At 33.0% G+C, this 21,030-nt stretch overlaps 1 protein-coding gene across 1 annotated transcript in view; it reads right to left on the reverse strand.

Annotated features, from left to right (window-relative positions):
* Positions 1 to 17,190, reverse strand: part of LOC126888851 (uncharacterized) — a 54,961-nt gene extending 37,771 nt beyond the window's left edge. Inside the window, exon 1 of the mRNA XM_050657281.1 lies at positions 16,860 to 17,190. Coding sequence (XP_050513238.1) covers positions 16,860 to 16,913 — 54 coding nt within the window. The 5' untranslated portion in view covers positions 16,914 to 17,190. The remainder of the gene's footprint in view (positions 1 to 16,859) is intronic.
* Positions 17,191 to 21,030: the final 3,840 nt, after the last annotated feature.

Here is a 21,030-nt window from a genome sequence, read left to right on the forward strand (position 1 = left end):
TCTTAATGAAAAAATGCCATTATTTGATGGAGTAACTGTAAAAATTAGTCTGCGATAACATCTAAGTAATAAACGCAATGAAAAATTGTAGAATAGACAGCAGGTGTATTAACTTAATAAAAGAAACTATGAACCAAGCTACAGCTACATACTACCTAAATGAAAATGAGTGCACGAACCCTGTACCATTAAAGAGGGGAGTCAAACAGGGAGACACTCTATCACCCAAACTGTTCACCTTAGTTCTAGAGGACGTTTTTAAAAACATAAATTGGAAATAGCTTCGTTCGCGGTAACAATCCTGTACAAGTGCAGGACTAGTTACGAATTCTCTTAGTACTCGCGTTGTACGCAAGCGCGGTTCAGAATCAGTTTAGGATTGATTTACACCGCGAACGAATTTAGAACTAGTCCATAACACTATTATAACCCAGTTTTTATGTATCCATCTTATTTTGATGAATTTGTTATTTTAATTTAGATTTACATGAACATTTTACTAGATTAGATCAACCAGATATATGTTTATAGTATGAATAGGCATGGTATAATGAAATATTTTATTCACTAAACTAAAAGGGAAGTTCCCTAGGTTGGCTGTATACCATATAGTTAAAAAACTCTAACAAGAAGTAAAACCACTTCTATGTAAATTGGTATATTTATGGTATAAATATACCAATTTACATAGAAGTGGTTTTACTTCTTGTTAGAGTTTTTTAAATATTTTATTGTTATAAGTTTTAGTGGTTCTAATAAGCTACGAGACCATATTAAAACATTCTCCAAATATTTTTTCTAAGAAAAAAATGTGTTCCCTTTATACTGGTTACTGGTATTGTCTATAATAATTATTATTATTGTTACTTATTGTATTGTTAATAATTACATGGAGTATTTTAACATTAACGTCCACATTATATTGTTTATCAATATTATATTAGGTTATCCTCGTCTAATAAAGATTTCATAGATATAGGGTAACGGGTACAGTGATTGGTCACTTAAGGGATTTCAAATTGAATTAAAATTGTAAATTGTTATTAGTCCTGTCGCCAGGGGGGGTACAACGGCCTCGTTAATTCAGATGGACTTACCCAAAATTTTTTTATGTATTTTGACCCGTAGAACACGAATTTTTTGGGTAACAGTTGATCCGGATGTCGATAAGATTGTTATAGACCAAGAACTTGAGGAATCAAATAACAGCGATTTTTGGCAAAACAAAACAATATTTTGTATTTTTTGGGTCATTTTAAGCAAAAAATATTTCTACAAGTTTTTTAGTAGGATGCACAGTTTTCGAGATAAACGCGGTTGAACTTTCAAAAAATCGAAAAACTGCAATTTTTAAACCCGAATAACTTTTGATTAAAAAATAAAATAGCAATTCTGCTTAGCGCCTTTGAAAGTTCAAGTCAAATTATGTCGGTTTTGATTATTTGCATTGCTAAAAATTTATTGTGTTATTGCTAAACAAAGCTACAAACAACTAGTGCGTGAGTGATGTTTCTATGATTTCTCATTTAAAATCGAACGAGTAGGTAGAATAGGTACTAGTGCAATCAAGACTATTTCTACGTTACATGCGTTAAAACGCATGTAAAAGCACGGGAAACCCTACGTGTTTATAGCTTTGTTAAACAATAAAAAAATAAATTTTTACCAATGCAAATAATCAAAACCGATATAATTTGACTTAAACTTTCAAATGCGGTAAGCAGACTTGCTATTTTATTTTTTAATCAAAAGTTATTCGGGTTCAAAAATTGCAATTTTTCGATTTTTTTAAAGTTCAACCGCGTTTATCTCGAAAACTGTGCATCCTACGAAAAAACTTGTAGAAATATTTTTTACTTAAAATGGCCCAAAAAATACAAAATATTGTTTTGTTTTGCCAAAAATCGCTGTTATTTGATTCCTCAAGTTCTTGGTCTATAACAATCTTATCGACATCCGGATCAACTGTTACCAAAAAATTCGTGTTCTACGGGTCAAAATACATAAAAAAAACTTGAGTAAGTCCATCTGAATTAACGAGGCCGTTGTACCCCCCTGGCGACAGGACTATATATTTTAATGTGAAATATTTTGTAAGGGTTTTTTAATAACAATGAAACATCAAATTTGATAAAAACTCAGGTTATTTTAGTCAAAATAGTAATGTACATAAAAAATTAACACAAATTTAAAAACATACAAAATTACACAGTTATTGGCCATGCAAACATAGTTATTGGCATATAGAATTACAGTTATTGGCCACTCATAAAATTCCTAATTTTCTTTTTTTGTTTGTGCAGTTAGGGCACACAAAACTATTTAGATTTTCAATTTCTTGTTGTTTTTTAACACAACTACCAATATGGGAGCCTCTGACACAAAATAAACATTTTATTCCAACTTTTGATTTAGAAATATTTTAGGAACAAGAATAGCACAATCCTGTATACAAAAGATTATTATTTACAGATATGTTGGTGTTGTCTGATTGTTTCACCAATATACCTATCTGAGAGAATTTGTATTTTTTCATGTTCTGGATATCCCTTTGTTTCGAGAAACAACTTTCTTTTAGCCGACTCACCAGCACGTTTTTTTTGCTGGTTTCCAAATTTGTACATTTGCTTTGGGAAGTATTCCTCAAATTTGATGAATTCTTATTGTTGGAGACATCAAAAGATACGTTATCAATTGAGGGCAGAATAGCGTTTTCCTCTACAGAATCAGGAAATTGGTTCCGTGGCAGTTCGTGGTTTTCTTTGGCGTTAATCACTTCTGGTATATGTACTCTAACTCCACTTCTCAAAGTAGTGCTTTTAATTGTATGATTTAGAAGTGTGTCTAATTTAAAAGTATTTGTATCTACAATATTACCTGTATTTAGTGTAACATTTTCTTTATTTCACAACACTTTGACATTTTTTGCTCTGGGAATTGGCTCTTGTGGCAATTTTTTGTATTACTTTCTTCTTGATTTCTTTATTTTGTTTACCTTTATTGTTTGCTTTTGCGTCAATTCTTCAATTTTACGCCTCTCTGCATTTTGACGATCTGAAGAAGTGAGCACGAAAGGCAACCGTTCTGTTTGCTTTTTACCCTTTCTTTCTGGGGTTTTTGACCAAAAAAGAATTTTTCAATTAAGGTGTCAATTTCTTTATATAATGAGTTGTCTTGATTTACTAAAGGCAGATTATCGGATGTCGATTGAATATCTAAAGTCATTGTATCTTCTGTGACAATTGTATCTTTTTGTTTGGGTTTTCTCGTCTAAACTTTAATACTGCCCGGTTCCAATTTGCCTTTAATGGTTTAAATGCAGCAACATCTGCAGGCTGTATAATTCTGGTCGCATTGGGATATAATGCAACTAAAATAATTTGTAACTTTGAGCATAATTCACTGGTTTGAATGGTTAAGTGAGTTTTATGTCCATCAACGAACAAAATGACTGGAAATTTAGTGTTTTTTGCAACTAAGTACTTATATAAGACTTTCCTATGTATTCATAGAAGTTTTCATTCTTCATCCATCCCGTATCGCTACAGCCTATGCACCATTCTCGAGGAACTGAATTTATAACATTGCTAGGAAGTCGTTTGTATGGGTAAATGATCATCGGTGCTGTTATTTCTTCAGATGCTGCAAACCTAAACATAACCGTCAAATTAACTTTGGAGTGATGTTCTATTTGATATACATTTTTGCTTCCCTTTACAGCAAAAAACTAGTTTATTTTTGGGACGCAAGAGGAAGCAGGTTTCATCCCCATTAAAAACACGTGAAGGGTCTTGAAGAATATCAATGTAACGTTTACGGTGTAAATATTCTTGAACACCGGTGAACCATTTTCTTATATCTTTTTCAGACACAACTGAACTTGCTGCTGTTACCGCTTCTGGAGTTCGCTAGCTTAAATCTGGATGTCGCTTTAAAAAGGATCTATACCAACCTCTTCCGGGCCGATTGTCAGTAAAAGGATTAGCAAGTGGATTTGCATCAAGAAAACCTTTAACCGAGTCTTGTATATTTTCCACTCTTACTGGAAAACCTTTGTCTTGGCATGTTACGATCCAATTCTTTAAATGATTCTCTTCATCCAAAGAAAGAATAGGATTGGGACCAAGGTTAGTTTTTTCATTAAATTTTTCGCTTGCTCTAAACTGCAGTGTTGCTCTTGGCACATTAAATTGTTCAGCGGCTTTCCGTTGGCTCATGCCATTTTCTATGGCCTGAAAAGCAGACTGAAGATCTTGTTCTGTATATTTTTTTTGATACGTTTTATCTTTCCGAATATTTGGCATTTTTTATTCTAAAAATAAAAATCATTTAATAGTATCTAATAATGTTATCTACAATACGGACGTTTCAAATTTGATTCAGATCGCCCGCATTGGCATTAATTTTATAACAACTAAAATAATTGTAATTTTATAAAAACGAATCCGGACAAAAAATATATTCTTATTACACATTACAGTTATTGGCCACCCTGTGGTTTAGTGATTGACAGTCGGCCAACCACTAGTTATTGCCATAAAAAATAAGAAAAAATGCTTGAAATATGTTGTGTTGGGCCAAACTAAGCTAAAAGAGCCTAAATTATAATAAATATTTTAATTTCAAGTAGGTACAGTAATTGGCCGGTAGGCCAATCATTATAATGCGGACATATTTAAGATACAGTGCTTGGCCACTAAAATTTACCGCCAAAAAATTATAACCTTACCATTAAAACCACCGATAACGTAAGATGTACCCCCACTAAATCATCACAAAACATTAATATAAGCAGATACACAATATTATTAGCCAAGATAACTCACCTCATGAATGGCCTTCCTTAACAAATTCTTTAAAAAACTCTTAAAACTGGATGCACCTGTTAAGCTTCGAACAACACACGCTGTCACAACTAGACAATATTAACTGAGTGAGATAATGGCTAGACCAAATATATAGCAATGTTGCCGAATTGCAATGCAAATACATTTATTTCCTTATACTTTCTAAAAATCTTAATATTTCGGATTTTTGTGAAAGTGGCCAATCACTAGTGACCGGCCAACAACTGTATCCGTTACCCTACCTATGTTATTTTATTCATTTTTTCAAGTAGTAAATTTTACATTACATTGGCTATTTTTGTATCACAAATAAAATAAATATTTAACTTTAAAGAGACACACAGTATTTAGTACATATTCCTTCATATTAAAAAATATTTTATTTGTTTATGATCATATTAAACTGTAAAAATTATACATCAAAGTATATAAAAAAGATTTTATTGATAATCACAATCAATAAATTTCTAAACATTTGAGTTAAACCACAGTATTAAAAACAAATGAAATAAACACAGAATGAAAAGTAAACACCGCTACAAATCAGCTGTTTAAAGCACAAAACAATATAGAAATGTTTGTAAGTATTTTGAAATTCCTACTGCGCATATTCGGACTCCGAGTTCGCTTCAGATCCCAAGGATCGGTTGGACTGGTTCCGAACTCGCAGTTCGGTTACCGCGAACGACAAATCTGACAAAATCTCGGACTATAAATAGCAGTTCAGAACTCCATTACCGCGAACGCTCTTTTTTAAAGTGCGCATGCGAAGTAATCCTGGACTAGTACAGGATCGTTACCGCGAACGATACTAATATAAGGGAATGAACATCAATGGCCTCTACCTCAGTAATCTACAATTTGCGGATGACATAATCCAGATAGCTACTAACCTACAAGAACTGCAAACCATGCTTTCAGAACTACACACCACACATCGCATCTTCTAAAATAGGACTGAAAATGAATTTAAACAAAACAAAAGTCATGCACTCCGAAGAAACCGTGACAATAATAAATGACAAATAAATGACTAATGCCTGGTTGCACCAGCAGATCTTAAGCTACAGCTTAGCTAAGCTCTACTTATAGATAGGGCCTCCTTAGTATCACTTACGTTGCACCATAATTTTAGATTCTTACCTTATTATCAATTATATATATTATTATATTATGGTATTCTTATTGTAATATATTATAATTATATTATATTAATTTTTATCATATTCTCGACTTAAGCCTAAGAACTGTTGGTGCAACCGGGCATAAGTTATAGAAAAAGTTGAAGAATGTATATACTTAGGACAAAAATAATAGATACTAAATAGGGAAATTTAAACGGAAGAAATAAAAAGAACAAGAAAGTTAGCTTGGACAGCATTCGGCAAACTAAACTATATACATACTCAGAAATCAGCAAATTCAACTACATCTTAGATCTAAAGTTTTTGATGTATGCATAGTGTGACCAACTAGTCCGAAAAATCCGGGACATAGCCCGAATTACGAAGTCGTGTCCCGGCGTCCCGGACAAGGCTTCCGGGCAATCCGAATTTTCAACATTTTGTTACAATTCTATTTTGACATTTTAAATACGTTATACTTCTAAGAATTCACATCAAATTGAATTGGTGGGACAAAAAACGTCGACAATTTCTAGAGTGTAAATACTCATACCACATCCAAAACGTATGCATTTTATATAGTGGTATTATAGTTTTACCAAAACTCAAACTATACTGTTTTTCTGTACACTTTTTTTCGCTTCTGTATTTAAATTCTCGTCTCCTAAAATAATTACATTTTTATATTAACCCAAGGTTATATTTACATGGAAATCCAACATCAGAATTCCATCAAAAATCAATAAAATGATGATAGGTCCTATATTAAAAAGAAATGGCCCGATTTTCATTGAAAAGTCCCGGAATTCAGGTATTTTTTTCAGCCTTGTCCCGAATTCGACTGAATTGGAGTTGGCCACACTATGTATGCACTATTCCGATATTAACATATGGGGCACAAACATGGACAATCACAAAAAAGAATATGAACATACTCAGAGTCACTCACCATGCGATGGAAAGAGCAATGCTTGGTATATCACTTAAGGACAGGAAAACAAACACATGGATAAGACAGAAAACCAAAGTCACCGATTTGGTACAAAAATCATTAAAATCGAAATGAGAATACGCTGGACATGTAGCTAGGAGCGATCTAAACAAATGTACAGAACAATTCTAACCTGGAAACCATACCAACGCAAAAGACCCAGAGGCAGACCTCCTATGAGATGGACAGATGATCTGAAACGGACTGCCGGGAAAAATTAGCTACAAGTAGCGTACAATAAAAAACAATGGAAAGGAAGACTTGACGAGGCTTATTTTCAGATGTGGACGTAAATGGCCAGACGAAGAAGAAGAACATCTAAGTACGATCAGGTAGCCTCTCTGATAAGGTCTGAAGGGGAGACTGAAACGTATATCCGTAAGGGGATGATTGATAATCTCTGAACCGAAATACAACATAAGCTGTCTTCCATTTTCTCAGTTTAGTGGGTTTTTGTGAGTACACGAAACTTTCGTTGAAATCTTTTCCTAGACGAATGAACGGAATATGTCTGCATATTGTAGAGTATCTTTCATCTCCTTTATTTGTCGTCTCTTTGTCTTATAAATTGTAAAAGGTAGTGATAAAGCATGTACCTAGAAATTGGTTCCATGAGAGGTTTTCAGATTTACGCATCTGGGACTTCTTATTTCGTTAATAGATATGGCTACAGCGTCCAATACGCGAATTATTTTTATCTCTTCTATCGCACCACAGCCCATCTCGGGCCTTGGTCTCCCCCAGCATCCGCCTCCAAGCATCTCTGTCCCTGGTTGCTGTCCTCCAGTTCTAGTTGTCCACTCTCACAATCTCTTTGGTATCGGTTTTCACTTCTTCTATCCATTTCTTACTTGGTCTTCCTACTGACCGACGTCTCACTATAGTTCCGATTTTAAAAGGTTACACCCTTCCAATTACATTTAGTGAAATATGCAATGGCCAGTGACTAAACACTACAATATAATACCTATTTGAAATAATACCTATTCGCTCCGTGCGTGACCATGGTGGGGCGAAACTATGCCAGCGCCCATAGCGGCGAAATATGACAACTTTGGCGAATAATGATTGAATAATAATTTTTTTCAATAGATACCTGGCTTACCTTATTACTGCCGTTTTGATTTATATTATTTATATTTATATTTTCATACTGACTTTCTTTCCTTTCCCGATCTGGTGGTATATTCATATCGTCATCTATTTCTATTTTGTGTTACACACACACACACACACCACAAAATTAATAGTTCAATAGACCCAGCTAATGTTGAAATCTGATACTAATAATACTCAGTGCCTAATTGCTTTCGATATACACTTAATTAATGTTAACACCGACAACTAAACTATAACGAAAAAGTGTAGAAAAATCGTTAAAATTGATATTTTCTTCATAGAACTTTCAAATATCCGCTTTTTAATTTGACGTTTATTTGACACTCGAACTATCAAAAATGGTTAATAAATATATTACATTAATGTCAAATATGTCATATGTGCATCATAATCTGTTTAACGTCAAATTATTTTCGCCAAAAATTTCAGGCGACTACGCTAGGTGTCGCGTCAGTCATGCACGGAGCGAATAAGCAAATAAAAAAAAAAACTAAAATAGTCAAGTATCTATTTGTCCGTCTTGAATAGACAGTGTTAGGGTATTAGTATAAAAATAGAAAAATAGGCCATTTTTGGGAAAAGCTTTTTAGCAAAATTATTTTATTGCTGGAATCGAATCTTAAGATTGTATACCTATATATTAATAATATAGGTTTGCAAAGTTCACAAAAGTGCGCTATTTTGTTTATTAACAAATTAGAGTTTTGAAATTATCTTGTTTTTTTTTCAATTATTGCTCTGTAACTCCGAAGATTTTAACTTTAAACCAAAAACACTTGAACTAAAATTCACTGTAATTTAATTCTGCACAGAAATATGTTTTTCCGATTTCCTTTGATGAAAAGCTTCTTAGAAAAATCCGGGCTTTCCCAACAAAATCTTTTAATTTCAACTAAAATTTTATTAATATTATGAAATTAAAATTAAATATTAGAATTTTATTAAAATTTATAAATTAATTATTTATAAATAATTCACTTGGTGACATAAAAGCTTTTCTGCAGTAGATAATATTTCCAGAAGCCGGCGAAAATCGAACAAATAATTTAGCAACAATTAAATTGTTAATTAGAAACTTAAGGTCGCAATAATATAATCAGAATAAAAGAAATATATCAAATAAACAAAGGTTGTTTAAATAATTACACAGCTTTCAAATGAAAATAGCATTTGTATTTTGAGCGTTAAAAGGTACACGTGTGGTAAGTTTTTCAAAAAAGTCTACAACATTGGAAAAAATATGTAGTTTTGTTTTGTTTTAAATAAAGTAATTTATTATAACAAAAGTAACGCATTTTTTTATTTGGTAATGCGTTAGTTAGGTGGATCTACTCAAGCTACTTCGGACTAGAAAAAAATAAAGAAAATTGCTGTATGGAAATCCGAGAAAAGCCCTCCCAAAGCCATAGGAATAGGATTTCTTTTCCAACTACGATGTTTTGAAGATTTAAAGTATCATAATATAAATGTTCGATCGGATTGAAATCTGATATGCGTTAATATGGTGGCCAATATAATTTTTTAAAAAAATTAAATTTTTTATTTTAGTGGGGACTTTCCATTTTTTTATTAATTATTTAATTTTTCATTTCCAACAATGCTTTTCTCAGATTATAGCGCCATCTATCCATAATTCGAAAAATGTCTAGGATAAAATTACGTATTTTTACGTAAGGAATCCAAATCTGCAATAAAAAATGGGGGCTTTTGTTTAATATTTTAAAGTAACCCCCACCCCACATCTGTGGGTGGACGTGTTTGGTGTCATTCGATAGATTTTTCAAAAATATTGAATACGTGTGTTTTTTAGTTTTTGATCTAATGTTTATATTCTGAAATATTTTCTTTTTTTTTTTGTGAAACTTTGTGACTCGCCCATTTCCATATGCATTTACATGGTCAGATTTTCGAAATATACACTGTTCTGCATGTCCTTAACTTATGTCATTATCTTATCTTAATCTGACGATTTCGAGTTTCTCTCAAGTTATATTTTTTTTCGGATGAACTCCTCTGTATTAAGAGCCAATATATGGTAGGGGTATATTTACGGGGTACAAGGTTTTTTTTTCTGAAGCGCTCGAGTAACTGCAAAAATCCCCGCCTGGGCTCCTCTACCATAAAAATAATTGAACAGATCTACTGAAATAAATTTTTAAATACTTCAATTGCATCTAATTTAAGTCAATGAAAGTGACTCATTAGTCCAGAACGCCACTGCGCATCCGCTAGGAAAAATATTCTAATTCGGATTTTTTGCACAATTTTACTCAAAAAGGACTCCTTTTAACAAATTTGCATGTTGCCAGGACCAAAAGGTGGTCAAAAATTTTTTAAACGTTTTTTTTTTGTTTTTTTTTCTAAAATTATTTTTTTTGCATGGAAAAAAGTTTTTTTTAGGTTTTTTGGATCATTCCAAACAGAAAAGGTCTTTAGTGACTTTTCTCTAAAAATGATAGTTTTTGACAAATAAGCGATTAAAAATTGAAAAATTGCGAAATCGGCCATTTTAACCCTCAAAAACTATGTGAAAAACTGAAAATTTGAATGTTTCCAAGGTAGGTAGATATTTTTTAAACATCGATTGATGAAATCCCGAAGAGTTTTTTGCAATACAATATGCAAAACTCATTTGTTTTTTAATTGCTAATCAAGCGTGCGCGACACTATTTTCCACCGACAGTATGGTGCAAATGAAAGGAATTTATTTCGTTATTTCGTAAACCGGCGAGATTAAGGAAAAATCCCGAAACAGGTCGATTTTTATTTTTAAGGTATGATATTGTGGCATATATGGTATACTAGTGACGTCATCCGTCTGGGCGTGATGACGTAATCGATGATTTTTTTAAATGAGAATAGGGTCGTGTGGTAGCTCATTTGAAAGGCTCTTCAATTCTCTATTCAGTAATGTAAACATTTACATAATTATTTATACAGTGTGTCCTTCTACTTATGTTTTTTCAAATAATTTAATTTAATAAAAAATTTTTGGACACCCTGAATAAATAATTATTAGGGAGCGGATTTTATGCTAAATGCATATTCCATGCATATTTCGCATATCTAAGAACTTTACTAAATTTTGCATATTTTTAAAAAAACATGCATATGTTGTGCCTATTAAAAACATTTAAGTTCAAAAAAAAATTTTAATTCGACACAAAATATTTCCCCGCACAGGCTGTTCTATTAATTCGAGAACTACCTGAAGAGAGACGGCTCATTCACTGCTTTTTCATTTTTCTTAGAAAATACCCGATCTTTACACAAAGTACTTATTTATAGTACGCCGTTATAATGATTGTAGGATGTACTAAAATGATGCAGGATGGTTTACCGGGAAATCCGAATTTTATTTACTTTTATTATATTTAGCAGGTAGTACCTACGATTCTGGTGATTCTTTTAAATCCCCTATTGTTAAGAGAATTTACACATTTAACCATGACCATAGTTTTACGATTTTCTAACGGGAATTGAAATATTCATGCTTTAAGATCCGTCTTTAAACGGCTTTAAAACTTTGGAGAACATATTTATGCGAAATCTTTACGGAAAATTTTGAAATTGATTTTGGTGCAGAATATTCGGCTTTAACAAGTTATTTTAAATACGCCCCATTTACTTCTATTGACGTTGAAAGGAGTTTTTCAAGTTATAAAAATATCAAAGAAAATGTTTCCTCGTAAAAATTTGGAAAAACACATTGTAGTGAATTATAATGGAAGATATATATAGTGATATTGTTGTTTTATTTTAAATAGGTAACTATTGGTATCAGTTTTTGTAAAAAATGCGAATAAATTGCATATATTTAAAATAATCATTTTATTTGAAAGATAATAAATAAGATTGCCGCCTCCCTATAAAAGAACCCGCTAAAATAGAATATAACAGAAAATTTGTGGTTTCTCGAAATGCGCATTTTTTGAATTTTTGTGCATATCTTGCGCATATTTCGTAATTTTTTACTGCATATATATGCGCATATTTCATCAAAATTGATCGCATATAAATCCGCTCCCTAATAATTATGTAAATGTTTATATTACTGAATAGAGAATTGAAGAACCTTTCAAATGAGCTAGTACACGATCCCTATTCTCATTTAAAAAAATCATCGATTACGTCATCACGTCCAGATGAATGACGTCACTAGTATACCATATATGCCACAATATCATAACTTAAAAATAAAAATCGACCTGTTTCGGGATTTTTTCTTAAAGTCGCCAGTTTATGAAATAACGAATTTATTCCTTTCATTTGCACCATACTGTCGGTGGAAAATAGTGCCGCGCACGCTTGATTAGCAATTAAAAAACAAAGGAGTTTTGAATATTGTATTGCAAAACACTCTTCGGGATTTCATCAATCGATGTTTAAAGAATATGTACCTACCTTGGCAACATTAAAATTTTCAGTTTTTCACATAGTTTTTGAGGGTTAAAAATGGCCGATTTCGCAATTTTTCAATTTTTAATCGCTTATATGTCAAAAACTATCATTTTTAGAGAAAAGTCACTAAAGACCTTTTCTGTTTAGAATGATCTAAAAAACCTAAAAAAACTTTTTTCCATGCAAAAAAAATAATTTTAGAAAAAAAAAAAACAAAAAAAAACGTTTAAAAAATTTTTGACCACCTTTTGGTCCTGGCAACATGCAAATTTGTTAAAAGGAGTCCTTTTTGAGTAAGATTGTGCAAAAAATCCGAATTAGAATATTTTTCCTAGCGGATGCGCAGTGGCTTTCTGGACTACATCTACATGAATTGAATTCGATTATTTAGTTTTAGATGTTACTAAATTAGCTGTTTTTTACCAACCAAGATTATTATACGGTATACCAGTAAAAGTAGGTAATAGCTATTTGTATAACAAGGGAGGAAAGTGCTACTTTCCCTCCCGAGAATGAAGTTTACTGCCCGACGCGTAGCGGAGATCAGTAATCATTCGAGGGAGGAAAAGGCACTTTACTCCCATGTTATACATATGATTTTTCCGCCTTCCTCAAATAACAAGTAATTTTTTCATTTTTAAATAATTTATTTATGTAACTAACTGACAAAATTTATTAGAGAACTAAAAGTAACAAGTAGGTACATTATAACTCTCAACTGTCAAGTATAAGTCAAATTAGGGAGGAAAAGTGCTTTTACTTCCTAGGGAGGAAAAGTACGACTTTGCTCCCTACAATCAGGTCAGGAAAAGTATACTTTCGGTAAAGGTAGGTGGAAAAATATTTGGCCATGCAGTCAGGTATTCAACCACTATCGTACGCTGGAAACACCTTATGATATACCCCATTCCACGAATATACGACCCTCTTGGATTATCGCGACAACGAATATTTTACTGTGCAAAATATGAAGAACGAAAGTAAATTGCAAATTATATTGTTGTTTATTGGAGTAATTATTATAGCAAAATACTTTCGTACTTCTTATGTTGCACACTAAAATATTGGTTGTCGCGATAATCTAAAACAGTCGTATATTCGTGGAATACACCATACTGACTGTTTAGTGTTTGATTAGATATACCCCAATGAAGGAACTGCTAAAATCGGCAACATTGCTTATGAGAGTTGCTTTGCCACTGTAGAATGACGAATGACTGAATAAATCAGCGCGATATTAGGTGGGCAACGGGGTAGCAGTGTTGCCATTTATAGTGTGTATATCTAGTTGAAAATTAAACAGTCTGTATTTCAATTATTATAAGTTTGATTGGTCTGCTGACACCGGTTCAAAAATAAGAATGTATTGTGTATTTGTGATATGGAGATGCAACTGGTTCAAAAAACTGCTAGTTAATACAAATTCTAGGATGGATATGGATACTAAAGTGACACAGATTATGGACATGAAAAGATATAACGAACTTGATACGAGTCTTAAGAGAAATAAATAAAAACTAAACTGTAAAGATACAAACACTGAATGAAAGAACAATGAATGTAAAAAATGAAAAACAAAAAAGTATTGGAAAATTGGATTGTGGAATGTACAAAGTCAAAATGTGTCAAAAGAAAAAGAACTTATTGATGAGTTTTAAAACACGAAGATGGATTTTTTAGCATTAACTGAAACAAAGAGAAAATTAAGTGGATGTACTAAAATGAGAAATTGGTAGTTGGACAATACATACTACATGATATTTGGAGGTGTTACTGAGTCAGAACGTGTGAGGGCAGGGGTTGCCCCTAATGATTCACAGAAATGAACATAAAAATATCACCAGATGGAAAAACATTTCGGAACGGCTTCAGCTCCTTAGAATAGATATCAGTAAAAACGAGAATACAACAATAATAATTATTATTGGGTATAGATCGATGGAAAATGAATCCAAAGAACTGACAGATAGCTTCTGGGAATAATTTCTGAACGAAATAGACCAAATAAATCATACCGTCATAATAGTGGGCGATTTTAATGGGCGAGTAGGGTCAAGCACTGATAGTGACTACCCTATAGGCCTTAAAAAAACTTGAAATGAAACAGTTGTTGTAGTTCGGTCACATGGCGCGAATAAGTGAAGTTAGAACAGTAAAGAAGGTTAGGAAGGCTCCATCAGACAAAAACGACGAAGAGACAGGCCAGCAAGAACATCGAACGTAGACACTGGAATGGCTTGCGCAAAAAGAAATATTGAGTGGAGAGAGTCAAAGAGACTAGCTACTGACCGAAAGGCATGGAGATTTGGAGATAACTGATTTCTGAAATCGTAAGGTATAAGAGGGCGGTTTAGGTAAGAATATAAGTTTATAAATAAACTTAGAAAAATCATTCAATAAACTACTGGACCAATCTCCGATTGTTTTTTTAAATACGCGTCTTTCGCTGAACTTTCGGTAAAATTTTAGAGAAAAATGTTAATTGAATTAAAAAAATTGAAAAATGATTCCATTAAATGGAATAATTTTTCAATTTTCAATTACATTACATTTTTCTCTAAAATTTTGTTTTTTCGCATAAAAATTGTACCTACATGTATTTAAGAAATTTCCTAGGTTCGCCTATTCAACAGATTTCAATGATTCAATTTTCATTTGAAAGCTAAAACTTTTTTTGTTTACTATGAGTAATTTTGAATTTAATAGGTAAGACTTTTTTTCAAAAATTTAGATTGCAAAATTATTTTGCGAAAATTAAATCGAGTAAGTCGATTAAGTCTATTAAAACCTAATCGATTATGCTGAAATGTGTTGTAGTGTTTATTTATATTAAAATTATTTTCTGGGTAATTTTCGAAGGTTCTATATGGCTTCTTAATAACTACCTGAAAAAATTATTGAAGACACACTGAGTTTCCAATAATAATAATAATAATTATTATTATTATTTCACTTATGGATATAGGTGAGCAATTAGATAAACAAATTGCTAATTTAAGAACTTATTTTCAGATGCAAGCTGAGACATCTACTCTACATCGCGCTATTTGCGCAGTAGATGACACAACACCGATCAAACTGAGGGAACCGGAAATGCGCATAAACCACCTCACTAAAGACGAAAAAATGCGCACCTGGATGGGCAAACCTCTGCACGGGCGACATCCCAATGAGGTCAACCAAGACTATGTCGACAATACAGCGTCGAACTATTCTATTGGTTGACATCAGGAAAGATGTTCCCTGAAACGGAGGGTTCATTACTGGCCATTCAGGATCAGGTCATACCAACCAGAAATTACCTGAAATATATCATCAAAGACCTTCAGGTTCAAATCGACAGATGCCGACATGGATTTCAAGCCCAAGAAACCATCCAACATCTTACAGGGGACTGCCAGGCATTTGCTGTAACTGAATACAAGGAACGGCATGACGCAGTGGGAAAAATCCTTCATCAAGAGATAGCTATCAAGCTGGGACTTCTCCAAACGGACCATCTCCCGTATTATCAATACGTCCCTGAGAGTATGCTTAAGGATGGCAACTACAAGCTATACTGGGACCGCACTGTGCTCACAGACCAAACAGTGGCACATAACAGACCAGATCTCGTACTAGTTAATAAATTGACAACAAGACAAACAACACCAATTGATGTGGCGATACCTAACAGCAATAATCTACGTAGTAAATTCACTGAAAAGATCGCCAATTACAGAGATCTGGAAATTCAAATAAGAAGGCAATGGAGAATGCAAAGTACCCAGACGATACCGATTATTATGTCTATTATTGGAGTCATTCCGAAGACCCTCCTCGAAAGCATAAAAAAGCTGGGTCTGAATGAACATCTTTATAAGACCATGCAGAAGTGTACGAAATTTTTTGGGAGATACACCTGCATTCCTAGTCACCTAGGGCTCGATAACACGGAAAGAGTCCCACCAGAGCTCAATCCTTTTGATACCGTAGGTATTTGGGATGAGTCAATTTTCCCCTTAGAGGGAGTGTGAGCCGTATGGCTAAATCTGGATACCTAATTATTTTAAAGAGAATATGATTGCAAAACTTTTTGTCTTCAACGAGATATGTTATATCAACGAAAAGTAGAAAAAAACTGAATTGTTTTAATTTTTTTTCACAAATTATTTAATAAACAATTTAGCCTACTTTTTGAAGGGTCCGCATAGTGCAATGATATTATTTCAAATACCCCACCCGTAAAAGTGTAGTGTTTGGTCATTGGCCATTGCATTGCTCTACATTGTAAACATAACCTTTTAAATCAAACAGAAAATATGATTGCAAAACAAAAACTAGTTTTAACCAACAGAAACCACACTTATGATAATATAAAAATATTTAATACATTACCTGATAGAATAATATCACACACAAAAATAATTGAACACATCTACTGAAATACATTTTGAAATACTCCAATAATATAATTATTGTTTGTATCTATTTTATGTCAATGGAAAGTGACTCATCTACATGAAGTGAATTCGATTGTTTAGTTTTAGTTTTAAATGTTACTAAATTAGCTGTTTTTTACCAACCAAGGTTATTATTCTACGGTAGACAACCAGTAAAAGTAGGTAAATTATTCGTTCATGCAGTCAGGTATTCAATCACTATCGTACGCAGGAAACACCTTATGATATTTCAATTTTATTATAAGTTTAATTGGTCTGTTGACCTGACACCGGATAAAAGATAAGGAGGTATTTTGTATGTTTGTGATATCATATCAAAGTTCATTTGTGTGGATAGGAATTGTTTTCTGTAATGAGTTGAAAAATTACTGTTTCTATTTGTTAACACGTTTGCTGCGGCTCTGCGGCAGTAATTTTACACATACCTAAACCTAACCTATACAAAATTCAATCATCACCTAGTGAGTAGACACAAAAATATTGATTGCATAATAAAGAATATAATAAAAAAAGTGGAAGATATATAATTGGTGAATACCAGGCGGGCTTTAGACAAGGAAGAAGCACAATAGAACAGATTTTCTTGCTGAAAGCGATAGGTACTACAGGAAATCTATCAATACCAGAAACCGACTATGATATTTATTATATTTATAGACTTTAAACAAGGAATTTTATAAATCACTTGAAGAACTAGGAATAAACAGAAAACATATTAACGTGATATAACCAGCTAAATAACACTAAGAAGAACTGAAAACCAAGTAAAAGCAACGGTGTAACCAGGATGATCCAATGGGGGAGGGGGGCGGTGGGGTTACAACTATTGGATGGTCTCTGGTGGGTATGCTATTACATCTTCCTAAATTCAGGACCGATATTCAGGATACGATTTAGGACACTAAATTCAGTCACTGTAGCTCGCTATTACACCATCCTAAATTTAGGATGCTAAATAGCACAAAGACAGGGTCTGAAAACCAAGAAGTGTTAAAACCACAGGGGTTCGGTTTAGGACAGTCATTGAGAGCAAGACTATGTTATTATCTCCGAATTCTATCCTACTGCATGGATTTTAATCAAATTTTAGGAATAGGCTCAACTTATCTCCTTTTTCAAAGTCTACCCTATGCCGATGTGTGCTTTTGTCTTGGGGGCGGTTCCCACCCCTTCTCGAGGGTGGGAAACTTTTGCTTAAATAACTACGGAAGTTGCTAGAGAACCTAATTCTAAGCAAAAACTGCTCTATAATTTTTTTTTTCGAAAACTCGATACTTTTTGAGTTATTCGTGGTTGAAAATTGGCCATTTTCATTGAAACATAACACCTTTTCAAACGATTTTTTGCGAATACCTTAAAAACAATGCATCTAACTAAAAAAACTATATAAAACTTTTTTGTAGCCTATAAAAAAACAAAGAGATTCGTTTCTTCATAAATCTTCTAGTTATAACACAAAAAGAGATATGATACGTAAGAGAATTTGTTTTTTGGTGCAATCTCAAATCAGTGTATTCAACTTGAAATAACAAAGAAACGGTCGATTTTAGGTGTATAGTGCTACCAATACCTTTTGTTGTGATTGAAACGTTCTTTCAAATAAGCAATATTAAATGTCGATTACATTCAAACTAAGCGAGATATGCTGCAAAAAATTGATTACTAACGAATTTTAAGAAAAAAATGAGAGAAGTATATTTAACCCCTCATCCACAAGAATTTAAATGCATCGTTTTCCTTCTACAATACATTTTATTATAGTATTATTTATATATTCAAAAAGTTGAGCGGCTTTAAAATGTCAAATCAAATTATAGAGCGCATATTTAAATTTTCTTAAAAATCTTCTTTTTCTCCATGTAACTTGAAAATGATAAGAGATACGGTTATGAAAAATAAAATTAAAATGTTTATCTAAAAGAAACCTACATTTTTGTATGGCATTTAAGTTACATGTTACATGGAGGAACAGGAAGATTTTTAAGAAAATTTAAAAATGCGCTCAATAATTTTTATTTTTTTCAAAAACCACTCATGTTAAACCCGCCCAACTATTTGAACATAAAAATAACACTATAGTAAAATGTATTGTAGAGGGAAAACGATGCATTTAACTTCTTGTGGATGAGGGGTTAAATATTCCTCTCTTTTTTTTTACTTAAAATACGTAAGTCATCAAATTTTTTGCAGTTTATCTCGCTTAGTTTGAATGTAATCGACATTTAATATTGCTTATTTTAAAGGTTTTGACAAGGTATGGCACATAGGGCTACAAATAAAATTAAAGAAGCTCCTACCCTATCCTCACTTCCAGCTCTTAAAATCCTACATAGAAAATAGACACTTCCTTGTGAAGCACGGTACCGAGCACACCAAGATATATCCCATTCACTCAGGCATCCCACAAGGCAGCGTTCTCGGCCCAATTCTGTATCTTTTATACACAGCGGACATTCCAACATCTAGTACAACTACAGTTGCAACGTATGCAGACGACACTGCTATCCTGGCATCCCACACAGATCCAACAACAGCATCAAGGAATCTTCAATCAAACCTAAATAGAATTCAGCAATGGATGAAAGTATGGCGCATCAAATCTAATGGAACTAAATCATTACATGTAACATTCACGCTACGCAGAGAAACATGCCCCCCTGTATATATTGATAATTGTCTAATTCCTCAATCCGAGGACGCCAAATATCTTGGCATGCACTTGGACCGCCGCCTTACTTGGAAAAAACATATTTTTACAAAACGAAAACAGCTTGGACTTAAATTGAGAAATATGTATTGGCTCATTGGACGCAATTCCAAACTATCTCTGGATAACAAAATTTTACTCTACAAGTCCATCCTCAAGCCCATATGGACTTATGGGATTCAGCTATGGGGCACTGCTAGCGTCTCCAATACAAACATCTTACAGAGATTTCAAAACAAGGTGCTGCGTTCCATAGTCAATGCGCCATACTATGTATCCAACGAGGTGATTCAACACGACATCCCCCTAGAATCCGTGAAAGAAGCCATACAACGTTTTAGTGTTAAATACTTTGAACGAGTGTTAGTGCATCCTAATGCGTTTGCCAGACAATTAAATGTGCGGGACGTCTTTGAAGTGCGTAGACTAAAACGGCAACTGCCGTCCGACTTAACCAACTGAACGTAATCAAAAGTGTATTCAGACTGATAAAATTTTAGTTTTAAAATTGTAAAGAGGTTACTCACTGGAGTAACTCTCTACATGTCTATATTTTTTACCATAACAAATGCTTAATGCCCAATGGGCAGATTGTTGTACTCAATGGAGTTAATAATAAAAAAAAAAAATTTTAAAGGTCTTTTCAAGCACAACAAAAATTATTGGTCGACACCTAAAATCGACCGTTTCTCTGTTATTTCAAGTTGAATAAACTGATTTGAGCATGCATTAAGAAAACAAACTCTTTTCACTTACTATATATCTTTTTGTATTATAACTAGAAGATTCATAAAGGAAACAATCTCTGTTATTTTATAAGCTACAAAAATATTTTATATAGTTTTTTTAGTTAGATGCATAGTTTTTAAGGTATTCGCAAAAAACCGTTTGAAAAGGTGTTATGTTTCAATGAAAATAACCAATTTTCAACCACGAATAACTCAAAAACTATTGAGTTTTCGAAAAAAAAAAATATAGAACAGTTTTTGCTTAGAATTGGGTTCTCTAGCAACTTCCGTAGTTATTTAACCAAAAAATTTTCCACCCCCGAGAAGAGGTGGGAACCGCCCCCAAGACAAAAGCACACATCGGCATAGGGTAGACTTTGTTTCTTGAGCTGTTCCCTACTTATTGTGAAAATATCAAGTAAATCGATATAGTAGGATAGAATTCGGAGTCCCATACCCTCATTGACTGCCCTAATTTAACCAGGTTTAACTTTTAAAAGCAGGTAAACCAGGTACGCTCTTCGAAGGGCTCGAAAGGTAATTATGATTGATTACCTTTCAGTCAGCATCGTGACATGTTTATCGTTTTGGGTACATCCAGTGACATTTTTATTATTTTGGGTGCATAGAAAATGGTACAGGATTGTACACATGTACATCCATCCGATTTA

This window comes from Diabrotica virgifera, chromosome 7, assembly GCF_917563875.1.
Source record: "Diabrotica virgifera virgifera chromosome 7, PGI_DIABVI_V3a".
NCBI classification, from domain to species: Eukaryota; Metazoa; Arthropoda; class Insecta; order Coleoptera; family Chrysomelidae; genus Diabrotica; species Diabrotica virgifera.